General features: G+C 61.4%; 1 protein-coding gene across 1 annotated transcript; it reads right to left on the reverse strand.

Moving 5' to 3' along the window:
• Window positions 1–7,325: 7,325 nt before the first annotated feature.
• Window positions 7,326–12,637, reverse strand: SNRNP48 (small nuclear ribonucleoprotein 48kDa (U11/U12)). Its single transcript, XM_012734801.1, has 9 exons — window positions 12,365–12,637; window positions 11,403–11,516; window positions 11,187–11,247; window positions 10,706–10,780; window positions 9,978–10,166; window positions 9,599–9,720; window positions 8,528–8,616; window positions 8,160–8,324; window positions 7,326–7,841 (listed from the first exon to the last, which is right to left on the reverse strand). Exons 1-9 carry the CDS (start codon window positions 12,518–12,520, stop codon window positions 7,793–7,795), a joined length of 1,020 nt encoding a protein of 339 aa, XP_012590255.1. The 5' UTR covers window positions 12,521–12,637; the 3' UTR covers window positions 7,326–7,792.
• Window positions 12,638–16,932: the final 4,295 nt, after the last annotated feature.

The raw sequence follows: 16,932 nt of genomic DNA on the forward strand, positions 1-16,932 counted from the left end.
AGCAAGATTATAATTTAGTAAGAGGGGGCCGCCTGGGGGTGCAGGGGTTAAAGCGCAGCGCTGTCTGATCCCCAGCCAGGGAGTAACCCCAGGGTGCAGCAGACCTCTCCTGTCTCCCCCACTTCTCATCTCAGCAGGGTATTTCAGCAGATCTGCCTGTTTTGCTCCCCACTCTGTCTCTGGGGAGTCCTCTCACCCTGCACCTCTGGCCTGTATCCCAGTTCTGTGTGCATAAATAATCTTTTTTAAAAATTAAGAAAAAGAAATTTGCAGGGGAAACTTTTAGAAGAATAAGCATCTCCCTTGACATGTTAAATTCTGGTTGTTTTTTTTTTTTAAGTTACTTATTGGTACATACAGAACTGGGGTACAGGCCAGAGGTGCAGGGGTATGAGGACTCACCAGAGACAGAGTGGGGAGCAGAACAGGCAGAGTGACAAAGTACCCTGCTGAGGGGGCAGCTGGAGACAGGACGGTTCTGCTATGCCCTGGGGTCCCTCCCTGGCGGGGATTGGACTCCAGGTGAAGCAGCCGTGACCAGCTCTATTGTGCTGTACTGTGCCTACTGCACCCCAGGGGGCCACATTCAGGCTTATTAAATCACCTTCACTGAAGCTGCAGCCAGACTCTGTCCCCTTCGGGGTTTCAGTACTTTTCCTTCCAGTTAAACCAATGAAGTAGTAAATGTTTGGATTGGGGAGATGAGGTGTCAAACTGGTCTTCCCACCTGAGGCACACAGAGGTGACTACATGACAGAGTTTGATGCCGAAGATCTTAATAGGATCCCAATACCTTATGAGGAAAAAACGGGGAGAGTCTATGTTCAGATGGAAGAGGTTTCATTCTGTAAAGTGAACACCAGAAAGTGTCCGTTCAAATCTGTAGCGTGACAGTGACTGCCGATCACCATCGGGTCAGAACAGACACCCACAGGTCCTCCGGAGGCTGCAGGAAATAGAGGCTGGCCTCCACTCTGTCTTCACGAAGGTGACCACAGACAGCACGATGGGGCTTGAGAACGAAGCCCACGTCAGCCAGCCGGGAGACAACCCCTGTCCGGAAGCAGAGCGGAGCCTGCTCTGGGGCTCCCCTGGTCGGGCCCCAGGCCCCGCCTCTGGCTGTGTTTCAGCCACCCAGTGAAACCGGGGTGTCCACTGATCTGGGAAGAACCAGAGCACCAGAAAAGACTGCGCAAATTTTTTACATCAGTAGGTTTACACTTCTTACAATTCCACATTCTGCAAATACAGTTAAAGATTCTTTTGCATTCACAAAGTTTTTTCTGGGCATCCTTGGTGGCACAAGGTGTTAAGTGTCAGCACTGTGGAGCTGTCTGCAGCCTCCATAGCCCAAGTCCACCAGCCAGGAAGTGACCTCCAGGGTGCAGTGACTCCTCCTGTCTCCCCTCTACCCCTCAGCCATGGGTTTCAGGGGATCCTCCTGTCCTCCTGTCCTGCTCCCCACTCAGTTTCTGGGGCGTCCCCTCACGCCACACCTCCAGCCTGTACCCCAGATCTTGTGTTTATAACTAACTAACTTTAAAAAAATGTTTTCCCAGGTGAATCCTCCCGAGCAAAGGTCAGCCGGAGATGAGCAGGACGCCCTCTGGTGTGGAGGCCCCCTGGGCTGCCCAGCATGGCCACTGCGGCTCGCCCGTGTCTGGCTTAAGGCTGCTCATGACGTCCCTATGGTAACGTGTGCTCACACCCATCCAGCACAACACCGTGAGCCTGCTCTGGGGCGCCCGCCTCTGGGGAAGGCTGCAGCCGTGGTGCCCGCCTGCTGCAACAGTCTGGATCTCACAGCACCCATTTGAGGTGTCCTGAAGACACGCAGGCCGGGCTTCCCGCGGTGGGCAGTGGGCAGGGGGAGGGTGCGGGCTGCAGCCGGCCCGTCCAGCCCCGGATCTCGCCCTAATCTTGTTTGGCCGGAGTTGAACAAATAAACAAAGCCGGTGACTCAGCGCCCGTCCGAGGCAGCGCCGGGCCTGGCGGCGTCTGCTTCCTGGCACAGACGCCCACTGGACACAGGCCGAGCCTGTCGCCTGACCCAGGGCGGCCGGCCACGCGGGCCTTTCAGGCCACGCACCCGCCGTCGCCTCAGCCATTGGGGAGTTGCGGGGGACTCCGCCTGGGGGTCTGCGGGAGGCAAGGACAGCCGTGTCCCCAGTAGAAGAGCCACCGTCTGCCCCAGCAGCTGCCCCCACGGCCCTCATGCATGTGGTGATGCCAGGCGTTCTCCCCACGTGCCCCCATGGGTCAGCCCACGGTCACCCACGTGGCCAGGTCCCAGGGGCAGCACAGCCCTCCGGCTCCTCCTGATGCCCAGCTGCTCCGCGCTCCAGCTGCCACAGCCCCATTGGGTCACGCCCCAGCAGTTGCGACCCAGGGGCGCCCACACCCAGGGTCTGCAGAGGGGTCCCCTCCAGTCTGCACGGTCACCTGCGGTTTTCAGGCTACCATGTGACTCCCAGACCCCGAATCCCGGCCAGATCACACACGGACAGGTCGTTCAGTCTCTGGTGAGGCTGGGGGTCTCCACACCTGCCCCACAGGGCCCTGGGGAAGCATGCTGGCACAGGGCATGGGGACAGCCCCCGGGGACCGGAGCCAGGGGTTGGGGCACCCCTCGGTCTCCACGGCAGCACATCCAGCCTGTCCCAAGACCCACTGCCGCATGCCGCCAGGAATTGGGGAGACTTCCTGAGCGAGCTGCACCCCGCAGTACTGGGGCGTCCCGCACCCCGCAGTACTGGGGCGTCCCAAGCATTAACATGGTCTGTGCTGCAGGGGCCAGTGCCCATCACACATGGGGCTGCCTCTGCATCCCGCACAGCCCAAGCTCCAGCGCCGGCCCCACGCCAGTCCACGCCATGGGCCGCGGGGGCTGCCTGACACAGGCACTGACGCCCAGGCCACCCCGGCCACAGTGTCTGGCGGGCTGACTCAGGATTGCTGGATGCGAGGGCCAGGTGCCGGCACTCCCAGCGCCCTCCCTGCAGAAGCACCCTCCTCGCAGGCTGGGCCAGCGGCTCCCGCCCGCGGGCGCCCTCCATCAGCTCCTTCCTCCCTCCCACGGCTTTTCCTCACCCTGGCCTTCCTGCTGGCCCAGCCGGGCTGTGGGGGGCAGGCGGCACTCACATCAAGGCCAGGGTGGAGCCCACACTGCCCCTCTCCCAGCGGCCAGCAGGCTGCCCGTGTGGCCCCTGGTGCCCTGCACGAGGGACTGATCCCGGGGCCACCCTTGCCTCGCTGCGTGGCCCCCACACAAGCGGCGACATCAGTGGGCCGGGAGGCAGGACACGGCTGGAGCTGTGGCTGCTGAGCGCCGCCCTGCGGCCGACGGAGCAGGGCCAGCCAGCGGGGCCCCACAGGTCAGCACGGACCAACACCCCCGCTCCCCAACCCATGTGAGCCCCGGGGTGCGGCTCCGCCACCCCCGCCCGCCTTGGAGAGCAGCCGGCTCCCAGGAGTGGGGCGCGCCGACCAGAAGCTGCCCAGCCGGAAGGGTCTGGCCGGGGCGCCGAGGGGTTAAGGCCGCGGCGGGCTGGCAGCGAGGCAGCCCGCTCCCGCTGACCGGCCGCTGACCCCGCGCACAGTGGCCCCATTCACAGCCGCCAGGCCTGGCGTGTGGCTCCCCGAGCCCTGGTGGCCCTGAGTCCCCCCCCACCCCCCCGAGTGTCCTGCGGCTCACTTTTTCCTGACTGTGCAGCAGCTTGGCAGGTCCGTCACTGGTTTGGAGGAGACGCCCCGCCGTCCGCAAACACAGGCAGCCCCACAAGCCGGTCGTGGGGCAGGGGCTGCCAGGTGTTCAGGCCCCCAGAGACAGGCCTGTGACCCTGTGCTCACCGAGCAAGGGCGGCGGCAAACCACCCCCCCCACCCCCGCCACCCGGCCCCCGCAGTGCTGCAGGGTGACCCACAGGGCCAGCATCTGCGGGTAGGAGCAGGACAGGGTGCAGCGGGGGGTGGCGGGCGCTTTCTCGGCCAGCCAGGGCGGACTGTGCAGCTGCCGGCCTCCGGGGAGCGCCTGGCTGCTTTTACGGGCACAGCCGCACTTAGTAGCACGGCAGCATCCTCACAGACTCACTCCCTCCGAGCCGGGGCACACAGGCCCAGGACCTCCAGCGGCCGTGCAGGGAGGCGCCCTCGCCTCGAAGCCCCAAAGCCCCAAAGCCCTAAAGGCCAGGCGCACGGTGACTCCACGGGGTGGGCGGCCAGGCAGAGGCAGGCGGGGTACCGGAGGCCTGGGGCACCTGGCTAGGGCAGCCACACACCATTGGGAGGGGGCCTGGTGGGGCCCCAGCCCACAGAACCCAGAGTAGGAGACATCGAGCGTGTCCAGGCCACTTGCCCAGTGCATGGGGAGCGAGTCAGGCAGTCCACAGCAGCCACTGACCTTGGTCCATGGTCCACTTTACCTTGACTCAACCTCTCTCCCGGGGCTTGGAAGTCAGGGATGGCTGAGTAGCCTTCCCGGCTGTCAACAACCCCCCCGACCCCCGCTGGCTGTCATCCCCTGTGCTAGCTGCCCCCCACGCGCCATTACCCCCAACCCCATCCCCTGCACTGTGACCTCCCCACACCATCACCCCCATAAGCACCGGCACCGTCCCCCCCCTCCCATCACACCACCGCGCCCCGAGCTGGGGCCACGCAACCAGTGCAGCCAGCACCCGGGACCTGGGAGCTGCCCCCCCCAAAGACACAGGGACCCTGGGAGGGTGGTGATGGGACCTGCACCTCACCATAACCCTGGGCTGCCTGGGCGAGGCACATTGACACAGCCACTGCCGCGGGGGCTGTTTGGTGCTGTGTGGGGCGAGCAGTTGTCACCAGGGACCCACGGGCGAGGCCCACACCTTGGGAACCTGCTAGGAGCCCAGAAAGCAGGGCACGTGGGGCTGTGTGTGGGTGGGGCTGCAGGGCACCACCTGCACCACCCCCCAGAAAGAGCACCATGTGTGGACCTCCCCAACGTGTGCACCTGGAGATGGCTGGGGGAGTTGGGGACTGGGGCCGCCCCGCCCTCCCCAATGTCCCGAGTCCCGTCTCTTGTCTTCATCCTGCGCCCCAACTCACGGTCACACTCACCTGGACTCCCCATCTCAGGCTCCCCCACCATGAGCAGGCCCACCTGGCCGCCTGTGCGGCCCACAGACATCTGTCCCAGGCTGCTTGTGCCCGACTTTGGCTGTCAGACAAGGCAGGCCCTCATTTTGGGGGTCCTGTCTGGACCTGGGCAGCCCCGCCAGCCTCGGGGTCCACCAAGCCAGCCCTGAGCCACGAGCCTGGGGGCCCCCATGGTGACTCTCCAATCTCACCCTCACGCTGGCGTCCCCATCCGCTGACCCCGGACACTGCTTCTTTAGTCCTTTCCAGAAGCTGCCATGCCGGCCCCTGGGGACAGGCCTAGCAGCCTCTTCCCGCAGCACCACTGAGCACAGGCCCGCGGGACCCTGGCGAGGCGCTGGCCACTCGCTCTCGGGCGTCCCTCGGAGTCCCGCTCCTGACCTTGGGGCTTGTTTTGCAGCGCAGAGGCAGTTTCTGAAAATTGGCCACACACAAGCCACGAAGGGTGACCGACCGTGAAGCGGCTCATTAAATGCGCCCTGAAGCCACACGGTTTCCCCCAGTAAACACTGAGACTTGCTGGCCTCTTGGACGCAGATGGCCAGAGTGCAGCCTTAATTACAGGAACCGAAGCCCAGACGCTGCCCGATGGAACTGGCAGGCGGGAGGGGGGTGCAGGGGGCATTGGGGGGCGCCGAGAACTGCTTTCCTAGCATGAGGGGTGCTGGGTTGGAGGACACCTGAGCAAATATGAGGTGGGGAGGGAGAAGTCACACGAGAGCAGGCAATGCCATGGACACTTCGTCGCCACGGGACACGCGATGAACACGACACAGGGTGAGCGGAGCACCGACTTCGTCTTTTGTGGTGGAAAAACCCAGAGATGAGAGTCGCCTGGAGCTGAGCATGCACAGTGCAGTTGGGGTGGAGGGCGCCCAGGCAGGGTCTCTGCTGCATCACACCCCTGCTCCCCTCGGGGTCCCTCATGCGGTCAGCGCTGCCTGTCCGGCCCCTCCGTGCAGCCACTAGCAGGTCGGGATTCCGGAGCTGAGTGAGCCTCTCCGGCCTCCAGGTGGGACTGGGCACAGCCAAGGCACCACTGGCCCCCCGTGCCTGGCGAGGCCTCCAGGTGAGGTGCAGAAGCATACCCAGCCCTTGGATGGCGTCCTCGGCAGCCCTTGGGCTGCTTTGCACCTCCCAGGTCACAGGGGTACCCCACGGGCCATCAGGTGCTTCCTCCCTGCCCCTCAGCCCTCCATGGCACGTGGCCACGGGCAGCCTGAGGCCCACAACCTGTCCTCAGCTTCAGCAGCACGGGGCTCCCCTGCCACCCGTCTGGGTCCCCCCACGGTGGGTGGGGCATGTCAAGCCCACCGTGCAGGATCAACCACATAGGACTTGAGGACCTGCCCAGGGCAGTGGGCAGCTGCTGGTGCTCCCACTCACAGTAATGGGAGGCACAGGCAGTGGGAGCCAGGGGCCGGAGTCCCAGGGTGGTGCCCCACCCACAAGGAGAGCCTGCCAGGCCACCACGTCCTTGGTGCAGCATCCAGGCCCCTCAGCATATGACAAAGAGACAGCAGCGGGGTGAACACACCACACAGCCTCCCCAGGACGTGCGGGGCCAGTTTGATTCACAGGAAAAGCCCAGCACCCATGACCAGGGAGGCAGTGATGCTCCGGCACTCCCGATGACCGGACAGAGATGCAAGGCTCTGTCCCTGCGTCAGGGACGCAGGGCATGGACGGGGCAGGAGTCCCTGAGGGCCGGAGCAGCTGCCGCCTGCACCCCGGGGTCCCGTGTGACCAAGGCCTCCCCACAGCCGCCTGGGGTGCCAGCTGTGCCCGGCCCAGAGCTGAGGGGAGCTGGCTAGCGCTGACAAGGGTGTTTCCAGGGCTAGTGGCTGGAGAGCACAGCTGCCTGCTCCTGTCTGGATGCCCACTGGGAGGCTGGACCCGGTAGAGAGGACAGGCAGCGGGGCTGCTGTCCCTCCCACCTACACAGGGCAGCCAGAGACTTGGCCTCGGAGGAGCTGCCCGCAGCTACTGCTGGATGTTCAGGGCACGGGACATGATGAACAGCCACCCCACCTGGGGCCCACAGCTCGCACAGCACCCTTGGAACACCCCAAGGCGCAGCCCACAGAGATGAGCCTGCTGGGGAGTGGGGGGAAGCACATCCTGAGCCCGGAGGTGGGCAGGGCAGGGGCCTGGGCAGCAGACGGAGGGCGCGATGGGTAAGGACGCAGCGAGGACATGGTGGCACTTTATTTGCTGGCAGCAGTTCAGCCGATGGCATGGACAGATGGGTGCCAGCGAGTGACCATGGACCTGCATCGAAGAGTCGCCTCGCAGACAGCCAGGGCCACTGGGCGGTTTGGGTCCAGGCCTCCACTGGCCACCACGCCTGTGTGTCCCGGGGTGCTTGGGACAGGGCCCACCTGACACGCAGCACAGTCATGCCCCATGGCCCCGTCCGGCTGCCCTACTGCAGGCCAAGTACTGGCCCAGGCTCGATGGGGGCCGGGGGTGGGGGCGGGGGCTGGGTGCGGGGCGGTGGCCAAGGCGCACGAGCGTCTGCATGCAGCAGGGCTGAGACTTGAGGATGTGACACACAGCAGCAGCAGGCCGTCCGACCCCTCAGGAGACGCTTCCAGGAGTGTGTGACCTGTGGGGGTGGCAGGGAGCCACCCAGAAGGTCAGACGTAGCCCAGAGCCTGTCACGCCTTCTGCTTCCTCCGCTTGTGGCTGTGGTGTCTCTCCCCGTCCCTGAAAGCAAGGGGACGACAGTGTTGGTGTGGGGCTGGAGCCCTAGGGGACGCTGCCAGGAAGGGGATGCAGGCAAACCGGACACCCAGACGGCGGGGAGGGGACAGACGCTGACTGCCTCAGCACACGTGTCCTCCCGACGACCCGTCCTCATGGGGCAGCCGATGGCTACGTATCGAGGGGGAACGTGGGCTGACGGGACAGTGGAGGGAAGGAAGTCGTCAGGGTGGGACCAGGTGATGCTGCAGCCGGAACCCCGAGACCGGCAGGGGGCACGCTGACGGGGACGCGGATGGGCGTGAGGCCCCAGCCACCGACCTGTCCCTCCTCCTCCGCGAGTCCCGGGCCCTGTCCTCATCTCTGCTCCTCCTGCGCGGGCTGCGGCTCCGGTTCCTCCTCTGCCGTGGGCACTCAGTGTCCGGGTAGCTGCCTGCAGACTGCCGCGACTCTGCTGATGCCGACCGCTGGCCCTCGCTCCTGTGACTGGACCGCAGCCTGCTCATAGGCGCCCACCAGCCTCAGCCCACCCGGTTTCCCACAGCCCTCTCTGCGCCCCAGCATTGGCCATGTCAATGTCTGCCCCACATCGCCCTGGAGCAGCAGCAGCTCCAGCGTGGGGATGGGGGAGTGGGGGGCAGGGCAGCCAGCCACGGGGACACCAGAGAGCAGGACCAGACTGCACTCACCTCCCGGCCGCCTCCTCCGCACGGCCCTGCTCCTCCCGCCAGTGGCTGCTTAGTTCCTCCATGTGCACACTGATCACATCCCGGATCACCTGTGGGGCGACCAGGGCATCAGGGCCGCCTGGTGCTGGGCAGCTGGGCCGGGGGGTGGAGGGGGCAGCAGCACCACGCCACCCTGACACCAAGGGCCCAGGGAGGCCATAGCAAGTGCAAGGGATGCAGATTGGTGGGGCAGCCGCATGGTGGACAGTGTAGTGGGCCTAGGAAGGACAGCGAGCCTCCCGCTGTCATGAGCTTTTCAAGCCTGACAGAGATCTGCAAGCCAGTCGCAGAACCTTCTCGAAAGTCAGGGTGACAGAGAAGGCACAAGAGGAAGGACCCTCAGAACCTGCGGAGATGCCACCCCAGCAGCTCCCTAAAACAGAGCAGGCCCCAGCTGACCACGACTTCGCCTCGCCGTCTGCACGGCCACTACGGACGCCCCGGACCCGGGCCACTGCCGGGTCTCAGCCAGCGCCTCCATGGGGACACTGCGTCCTTTTCTGGCAAGGGTCTGAGGCCAGAGTTGCCTGTGAGCCACCAAAGTGCGCCCTGAGACTGGGCCTGTCCCATCAGGCAGGCTCTGGGAGGCGCGAGCTGAGCACGTCTCAGGGGCAGCATTAGGGACGTGGAGGGCAACACGCGACCAGGCGGTTTAAGACAAAGTCCAGGGGGCAGACGCTGTCCTCGGTGCAGGGGCAGGGCGCGGAGGTGTCATGAGGATGAGCAGGAGGCCAGAACGCACAGAGATGTCCCTGCAGCCTGGACAGCAGTGTGGCTTGGTCCACGCCCACCGGCTCGGGACGCGCCCCATGGCCAGGCTCCCTCAGGCGCGGACCCTGACCACAGCCCCGGGGGCAGCAGCCACCCAGCTTTGTGTCACGACGCTGCAGAACCCGCAGGAGATGCAAACTCAGAGCCCGCGAAGGCCCGGGGAGGTGCCGGAGTGGGGATTATCCGGGCACCCGCCGCCCCATGAGCCACCCCATCAACAGTGACCCCAGGGCCATGTCCGAGGGGCGCCTGGTGGCTCACCTCGGTGTAGGACTTCTTGGTGATGTGCACGTTCTTGGCCCGGTAAGACTGGCGCCGCCTCTTGTAGTCCCGCACCTCCGCCAGGATCTCCAGGTAGGACTTGGGGCTCTGCCGGCTGGTGTCTGAACACACCACAGCCCCGGCTCAGACGCGGCCCGTGAGAGGGCAGGATCGGACAGTCACCCCCCGACACATGGCTCAGAGGAACACACAGGCTGACACCCTCACATGACACGGGGGTGCGGCCACTTGGCTCCTGCCCACCCCTGCAGCAGAGGCAGCACGCGGAGCCCACCGCAAGCTGGGCACGGCAGGTGGAGGCCGGCACTTGGGCATGGCGGGGCACCTGTACTCCAACGGGAGGTGTGAGTCCACAGACCTTGGTTGACTTTGGCGGCCAGGTCCACAAAGAGGTCGCTGTCGTTTTCGACAGACTGGGGGCCAGAGCGCTGCTTCCTGGTCTCCCCCACGACAAAATCGTAGAGCGCAAGCCGGTCGGCTTGGCTGAGGTCACACACGGCGCGCTTGTGGTTCAGGGGCACATCCACGGGCAGCGGGGCGCTCGACCCTGCAGGCAAGGGCAGGCGCGGGGCCTGGCGTGGGGCACACGCCGTGCCCAGCTCGTGCGGGTGCCACGACCCCAACCCCAAGATCCGGGCGGCCTATCCTCTCCCTGCAAGGGACAGGCCCCGCCCAGGTGCAGGAACCACCCCAAGAAAAGCCGCCAAGTGGACGGTTGTTCCAAGGTCAGGCCCGGAAAGCCAGGCACGGCAAAGGCTAGCAGCCGACCCAGCTGGGCAATGGGGCAGCTGACATTGTCCTCAGAAGGGGCTGCCAGGCAGAGGCTACTCAGGCTGCCGGGGCAGCCAGCCCCACGTGGACACCACACTCATCAGCCGGCTGCGGCTGTGCTATGAGGCACTGTAGCCCTGCAAGCCGGCAACCTGACCTGCGAGGTGGTCGCCTCACGAGCCCGGGCACGCTGGGGGGACCCAGAGCGCCTCATGGCAGCCCGACACCCACAACAGCCTTAGAGCTGGAGCCACCGGCAGGGGAGCTTCCGAGCTGGCAGTGAGGGTGGAGCAAGATCCTGCTGCTGCCACTCACTTGGGCCATGGGCATCGCCGTCCCTCCCAGGTGCAGCTCTGGCCCGTCTGAGGATCTGGAGCTGGGCGTCCTTATCTGCGCAGAGGAACAGCCCTGTGAACATGTGACTGGACCCTGGCTGCAGAGTGCAGGCCCCTCCAGGATCCCAGCGCTCCAGGCAGGGCTGCAGAAGGGGCCAAGGGCTGAATGTACCTTCTCAGCCTGCCCACCACCCACCTGCTGTCAGACCTTGGGCACCTCTGTTGCACCCCGCACCCCCCACACCACCACAGAGACACCTGCGGGACAGAACAGGAACCTGACCATACCTGCCACTGCCACGGCGGGACCCACTGCCCCAGGTCTGGCCTGCTGTAGCCCGATAATCAGCGTGCACGCGGCCTCCATCCCCGTCCGGCGAACCTCCAGTAGCCCCCCTCCCACAAAGCCTCAGCAAGTCAGAGACAGGTGACTGCAGGGGGACCGCGGCCATGGCACTCACCCAGGGTCACAGAAGGGATCTTCGCGTTCTTGTAGAAAAACTCAGGGTCATACATCTCGTCCTGGGTGGGACGGGGAGAGACGCCTTGAGTGTCTAAAACACAACAGCCCCGACGAGACCACGAGGATGTGCATGTAACATAGGGCGGGCACCCCACTCACGCCATAACCGGGGGCCCCCGCACCTGTGGTCCCCCGTGCCCCCAGGCCCCTGCACCTGCTCCTCGCTGCTATAGCCCAGCTTGCGCAGCCGACAGGAAGCCACGTGCTTGGCCAGTGACGCTCCAGGCATCCGGTGGCTGGGATCGTGGGGGCAGATGGCGATGTCATCCTGCAGGGCCATGGGAGCAGGCTCAGGGCCCTTTTGCACAGCCATGGCCTCCCCTCAGACCCCACCTCCGCGGTCCCCCACCCTCAGGGCCCTCCTGGGGAGCCGCCTGGGGAGCAGGTGACCCCACCCCAGAGCCCCTCACGCAGGCCTGGGAGTGGGACCTTGGGGCTCAGGCTGTCTGACCCTCTAGCCCCTCAGCCCCAGCTCCTTCTCCTCAGCTATTAAGTCCATGTGGCCAGTTCCGTGGGCCTGACCGTGACCTCTGCGGACCCACATGTGTTGCAGGCATCTGACGGCTCCGACGGTCACTCCAGGTGAGACTCCAGCCTTGGACTGGCCTCCCCTCTACTCACTCCACAGGACAACCCAATGGGAACGGGGGCCGGACACGGGCCATAAAAGGCCACCAGCCCGGCAGGCAGGCCAGCTACCCCCTACATACTCGGCTTCCCCAGCTGGCTGAGGCTGTGAAGGCCCCCACTCAGGCTGCCACAGGCTTCTCAACAGCCTACTGCCACTGCCCAGTGGCCTCACTAACCCCCTGCAGCCCACAGCAGGCCAGCAGCCCCAAGATGTGCAGCCCAGTGCCCCGCCCGGCTCCCAGCTCCTGTGGCTCTGTCCCTCTAGGCACTGCAGTGTCAAGGCCCCAAAACACGTGGCCGGCGCCTATGCTGCAGGCCCCGCCCCAAAGCCATTCAGCCCACCCCTTCGCCTCAGGTCCCGCCCCCAAGCACTCGGCCCGCCCCTACGCCGCAGGCCCCGCCCCGCAGCACTCGGTCCGCCCCTACGCCACCGGCCCCTCCCCAGAGCCGCCTACTCCCCGCGCGTCGCAGGCGGCGCGCGCGCACCTCCGCATCGTCCGCCTCTCCGGCGTCCAGCCGGTCCAGGCTCCAGCCGAGAGACGCCGTCACCTCCTCCAGCGTCCGGCGGCAGCTCTCCACGAACTCGCTCAACTCCTCCTGCAGGCGCCGCCGCTCGCCCACCGATGGAGGCTCGCCCGCCATGGCTTCCCGCCCACCGCAGCCGCGCGGAAGCGGAAGCAACGCGTTCGGCGCGCGGGGGCCTCTGGGAACGGTGCGGGTCTGGCGCGTCACGTAACCCGAACCCTGGGGACCCGGAAGGCGTGGGGTGCCCTGCGGGCCCGGGCTGGGGCGGGCCCGGGCTGGGGCGGGCCCGGGCTGGGGCGGGCCGCGCAGTCGTCGGATCTCAGCGCGCTGCCCTGATCCGCAGGCCGTCGTTTGCGCGGGGCTCGCCCTCTGGCCGAGCCCAGGATCTGCGCCGACAGCGGGGTCCCGGCGCCTTGGGGTTGCCCACGCCTTCCCGCTGGCCGGCCCGCCAGAGCCGCGGCTGGCAGGGCGCGCGTACTCCGCGGATTCGTAACCCCTGGGGTGCTCAGGCCGCCCCAGCCCACCTCGAGGGGCCTTCAGACGCGGCTCTGGCCTCCCTGAGCGCGGGAGTTCGGCCTCCCCCAGTGTACCCCTCCTAGGGCGTGACCCCAGGACACAGCAGGCCCTTTCTCCCCGCCGCCCCCTCAGCAGTGAGTTTCAGGGGGCAGACTGCTCTGCTTCCCACTCTCCTTGGGGCGTTCTCTCCCACCTCTGTCGTGCACCCCAGCTCCGTGTGCATCAGTAAATACTGTACTAAAGTGAGCCAGCAGCCCTTCCTGACATCATCCTGCGCAGTCTGGGGTTCGCGCTGCGCCCTAACACCTGCGGTGGCCTGTAGTTGCCTCAGGGGCTTCACCTCCCAGCAATCCGTCTGTCCTACCTTATTTCTATTTTTACTGCCGTCCAGCCGGACCCCATTCTGCGCTCCTTTCCACCTCTTGAAACGGCTGGACTTAAAAATTTCTGTGGCCAGCTGTTCTCGAGTGGCCCAGGGCCCCCAGCCCTCCCCGACGTATCCCGTGGTGCCCCAGGACATGTAAGAGGCCTCGGCCTAGCAGGTGTGCGGCAGGAAGGTGTGTGGCAGGCGTGACACGCACTTTTACCTTGCATCTGCTCCTACAGATGTAAAGTAGACAATTCCGGGAGGGATCGCTGTCATGGAAATGCACCCCCTTTCTGTGGCTGTGCACCCCGACGTAGGCCGAGCGCCCCGCTCTCTGCCACTCATCTGGTGGAGCTCAGTGACGGCTGTGCCTGGCAGCCAGGGTGTGCTGCCTCGCGGTGCTGGCCCAACTTTCTCATCCCTGGGCACTGGAGAGTTCCCGACCCAGGTCCAGCCTGCGCCTGCGCCATGGGCACAGCTGTCGCGGCCCCAGGTGTGTAACTGAGATGGAGCTGCAGGGAGGTGGCGTGAAGAGGCCATTGGTAGGGCCCCAGTGCAGGGCTGGTGTCCTGTATGCCATGACCCCAGCCCCCTGTGTCAACCAGCCACTGCAACATGAATTCAATTCCAGGCCAAGGAGGTGACCATATGGTGCAGCAGACCTTCCCTGGCTCGTCCACTGCACCCCTCAGTGGTGTATTTCAGAGGATCCACCTTTTCTGCTCACAACTCTATGTTTGGCAAATCCTCTCACTCCCAACAACAATGGCATACAAGTCAGTTGTGTTCATAAATAAAATCAAAACTTAAAAAGAGAAACTGAGGGTCAGAGATACTAAATGATTACCTACACTATACAAATGCTAAATGAATGGAGGCAAGATTTAGATACTTCAGCACTATTATCAACATTTAAACAACTATGTCATGCTTTCATTAAGTTCATAAAACATTAAGTCACATGATTTTTGCATATTATGAAGGCCAGCAAAAAGGACTGACTTATTTTCTCATACTTTCTGGTGACTGTAATTTCATTCTGATTTAAGTGTCATGGCTAAAGAGTAACTGAGCAATAACTTGCATTTGTAAAATTAAAAGTAATAAGCATAGGTTAGGGAGAACTACTCTATTTAGAAAATAACAAGGAAAGATACTAGTTGATATTTAGAGATTACTTCCTACCAGCTGTTTTATTTATATGACCTATTCAGTATTTCAATTAACTTAATAATAAAGCTCATTTTTTTTTCTTCAGAGTATAAAGCTGTGTTAAAAAATATAATAAAAATATAGTAATAAGGCCCTCCCTGGTGGCGCAGTGGGTTAAAGCGCAGCACCAAGAAGCTAAAGCCACTTGAGCATGAGTTCGATCCCTGCCTGCCCCGGAGGTGACCACATGGCGTGGCAGATCTCTCCTGACCCGCCCGCTGCTCCCCTCAGCAGTGTACTTTGTTGATCTGCCTGTTCTGCTTCCCACTCTGTCTCTGGTGAATCCTCTCACCCTCTGCATCTCTGGCCTGTACCCCAGTTCTCTATGAATAAATAAATAAACCTTAAAAAATATATATAATAATAAAACCTGCACAAACTCCAAAAGAATTTGTGTTGATAAAATTCATTTTTCAGTTTTCTGGTGAAATCTGGATGGTCTATATACTCATCTCAGGAACTTACCTTCACAACCAGCCTTGAGTTGAACAGGCAAACCTCACTTTTACCCTTACATGGCCTTTGAAGGTGGCCTGAGAGTTAAATTTTGGCATAAGATAGAGCAACAGGAGAAAAGCTTGCTTATTACATCATACAAATTTCCCACCAGTCCCAACCGTAAGGGGTCTTTCTGATAATTTTGTATGGTGTAAAGTGGATTAAGGAACACCCACCCTTAGGAAGATTAAATCTCAGAGCCCTCACAAGCATGAATTTTCATAAAGAACAACAAAAGCCTTACAAGATGCCATTTAGCACTGGTTCCTGTGAAAGCAAAACAAATATAATGACATCCAACAGGAATCACGTGAAAGGAATGGTGGGGTGAAGAAAAGGAAGATGCATGGGAACGAGCTCTGCGTGCGCCTGAGAGGGAGCTTTGCACATGCGCAAGAGGACGCGCTGGGCACGTGAGAGAAGCTCTGCGCAGAAGCGGAAGAGAAACCGAGCTTTGCTGCCGCAGGTGGCGTCGCGCTGTCCGCAGAGGCAGGACAGGCGGGACAGGTCTCGAGGGCTTCACTGAGCTGGGCTTTGTGGGCTGAAGCGGCATGGCAGAGCTATCGAGTAGGGCCTTGTCCCCGTAGTCCTCTTGGAAAAGTTTTTGTTAGGCGTGGCAGAGACTGGGAGAACTGGAAACAGGCATCTTGCTGTAGCGCTGCCTGAAGAGAAAGGAGATCTGAAGAGTCCGGCATCTTGCTAAAGTGTGGCCTTGGGAGGATGAGAGCCCGGCAGCCAGGGGCCCTGCTGAAGGGCGGGAATGTGGCCGCTTGTCAGCGGTTCAGACGCTACAGCTATGGCCCTGAGTATCGCTTGTTGGTGCTGGGCTGGGCATTTGGGCAGCCCAAGGAGCATGTATCTTTGCTGTGTTTGCGATTGGGATCCTAGCCTAGAATCTGGCCACAGGGTGCCCACAGCAGGGGAAGACACCATCTGAGACAAGTGGCCTGTTGTTCAGGAGAGGGTCTGCACATCCTCAGTGGCAAAGACACCTCCATAACGGTTTTGTGCAGGACAGCACTGGACACGACTTTGGGTAAAGTAAACGGCCATCTTTGGTAATTCTTGTTTTCCCCATTTGTTAAATAAATCCCATTGTTGTTATTCTTGAATCCTGATGCCTTGTCATTGTGCACATCGCTGAAGAACCACACAGTAACCAGTAAAGTATTTGGGCAGTGGGGCCTTGGCCAGTTTCGTGACCCCTGCCACCCTGTATCAATCCAACATAGTCTCAATAAAATAAATAAATAAATATCTTAATTAATGTAAAAAATATGAACTTCCTGGTTGAATACTTCCCTTATGAAGGGAAAGTAAACAAAATTCATTAAGTCAAGACTTGTATTTTTAAAATTCAGTAGAAATGTCAGCAATTGTGTAGCATACTCAAGCAACCGGTGTTCTCTTGGAGTTTCTCTTGGTGGTTTTAGAGGGGGGTAAATTGACATCATTGTTCACACTGTTAGATTTGTCAGCATTTATGATGGCAGAAAACATATGGTTTGAGTTGATTTTGCCATTCTTTTAAACTTTTTTAAGGACAATGTGCCAACTCCCCTCCCCAATTGTGACTACTTATCTCTGGCTGTATTTCCCCTAGTTGGTCATCCTCCTGCATTTTTCCTCTGATTCTTCCTGAACAGCTTCTTATCTTGTTCTCAATTCCCTAAAGAAATTTCAAGATTATCTTTGAATATGTATTGTTCTTCAATTCATATTTACCTTTCTGAATTTTTATCACTAAGATCACCATCTTTTTTGCCTGATAACAATTAGATAGCATTACGTTTGGTTTGCTTCACATAAACATATGCTAAATGGCCTTTTTTATTTTTATTTTTTATTTTTTTTATTACAAAAGTTTATTTTTGCATCATTTTGTACATTTTTTTTTCCATCTAGATTGTAATCCCCGCAGGTTTCCCATCACCAA

The sequence above is a fragment of the Condylura cristata genome, unplaced genomic scaffold, assembly GCF_000260355.1.
Source record: "Condylura cristata isolate star-nosed mole 26May11 unplaced genomic scaffold, ConCri1.0 scaffold00072, whole genome shotgun sequence".
Lineage (NCBI taxonomy): Eukaryota > Metazoa > Chordata > Mammalia > Eulipotyphla > Talpidae > Condylura > Condylura cristata.

Coding starts and splice junctions, on each gene's coding strand:
- SNRNP48 (XM_012734801.1), bottom strand. CDS start 12,520: ATGGCGGGCGAGCCTCCATCGGTGGGCGAGCGGCGGCGCCTGCAGGAG. Junction 10,167..10,705: donor CGGCGATGCCCATGGCCCAA/GTGAGTGGCAGC, acceptor CCTTGCCTGCAG/GGTCGAGCGCCCCGCTGCCC. Junction 8,617..9,598: donor CCAAGAAGTCCTACACCGAG/GTGAGCCACCAG, acceptor GTCGCCCCACAG/GTGATCCGGGATGTGATCAG.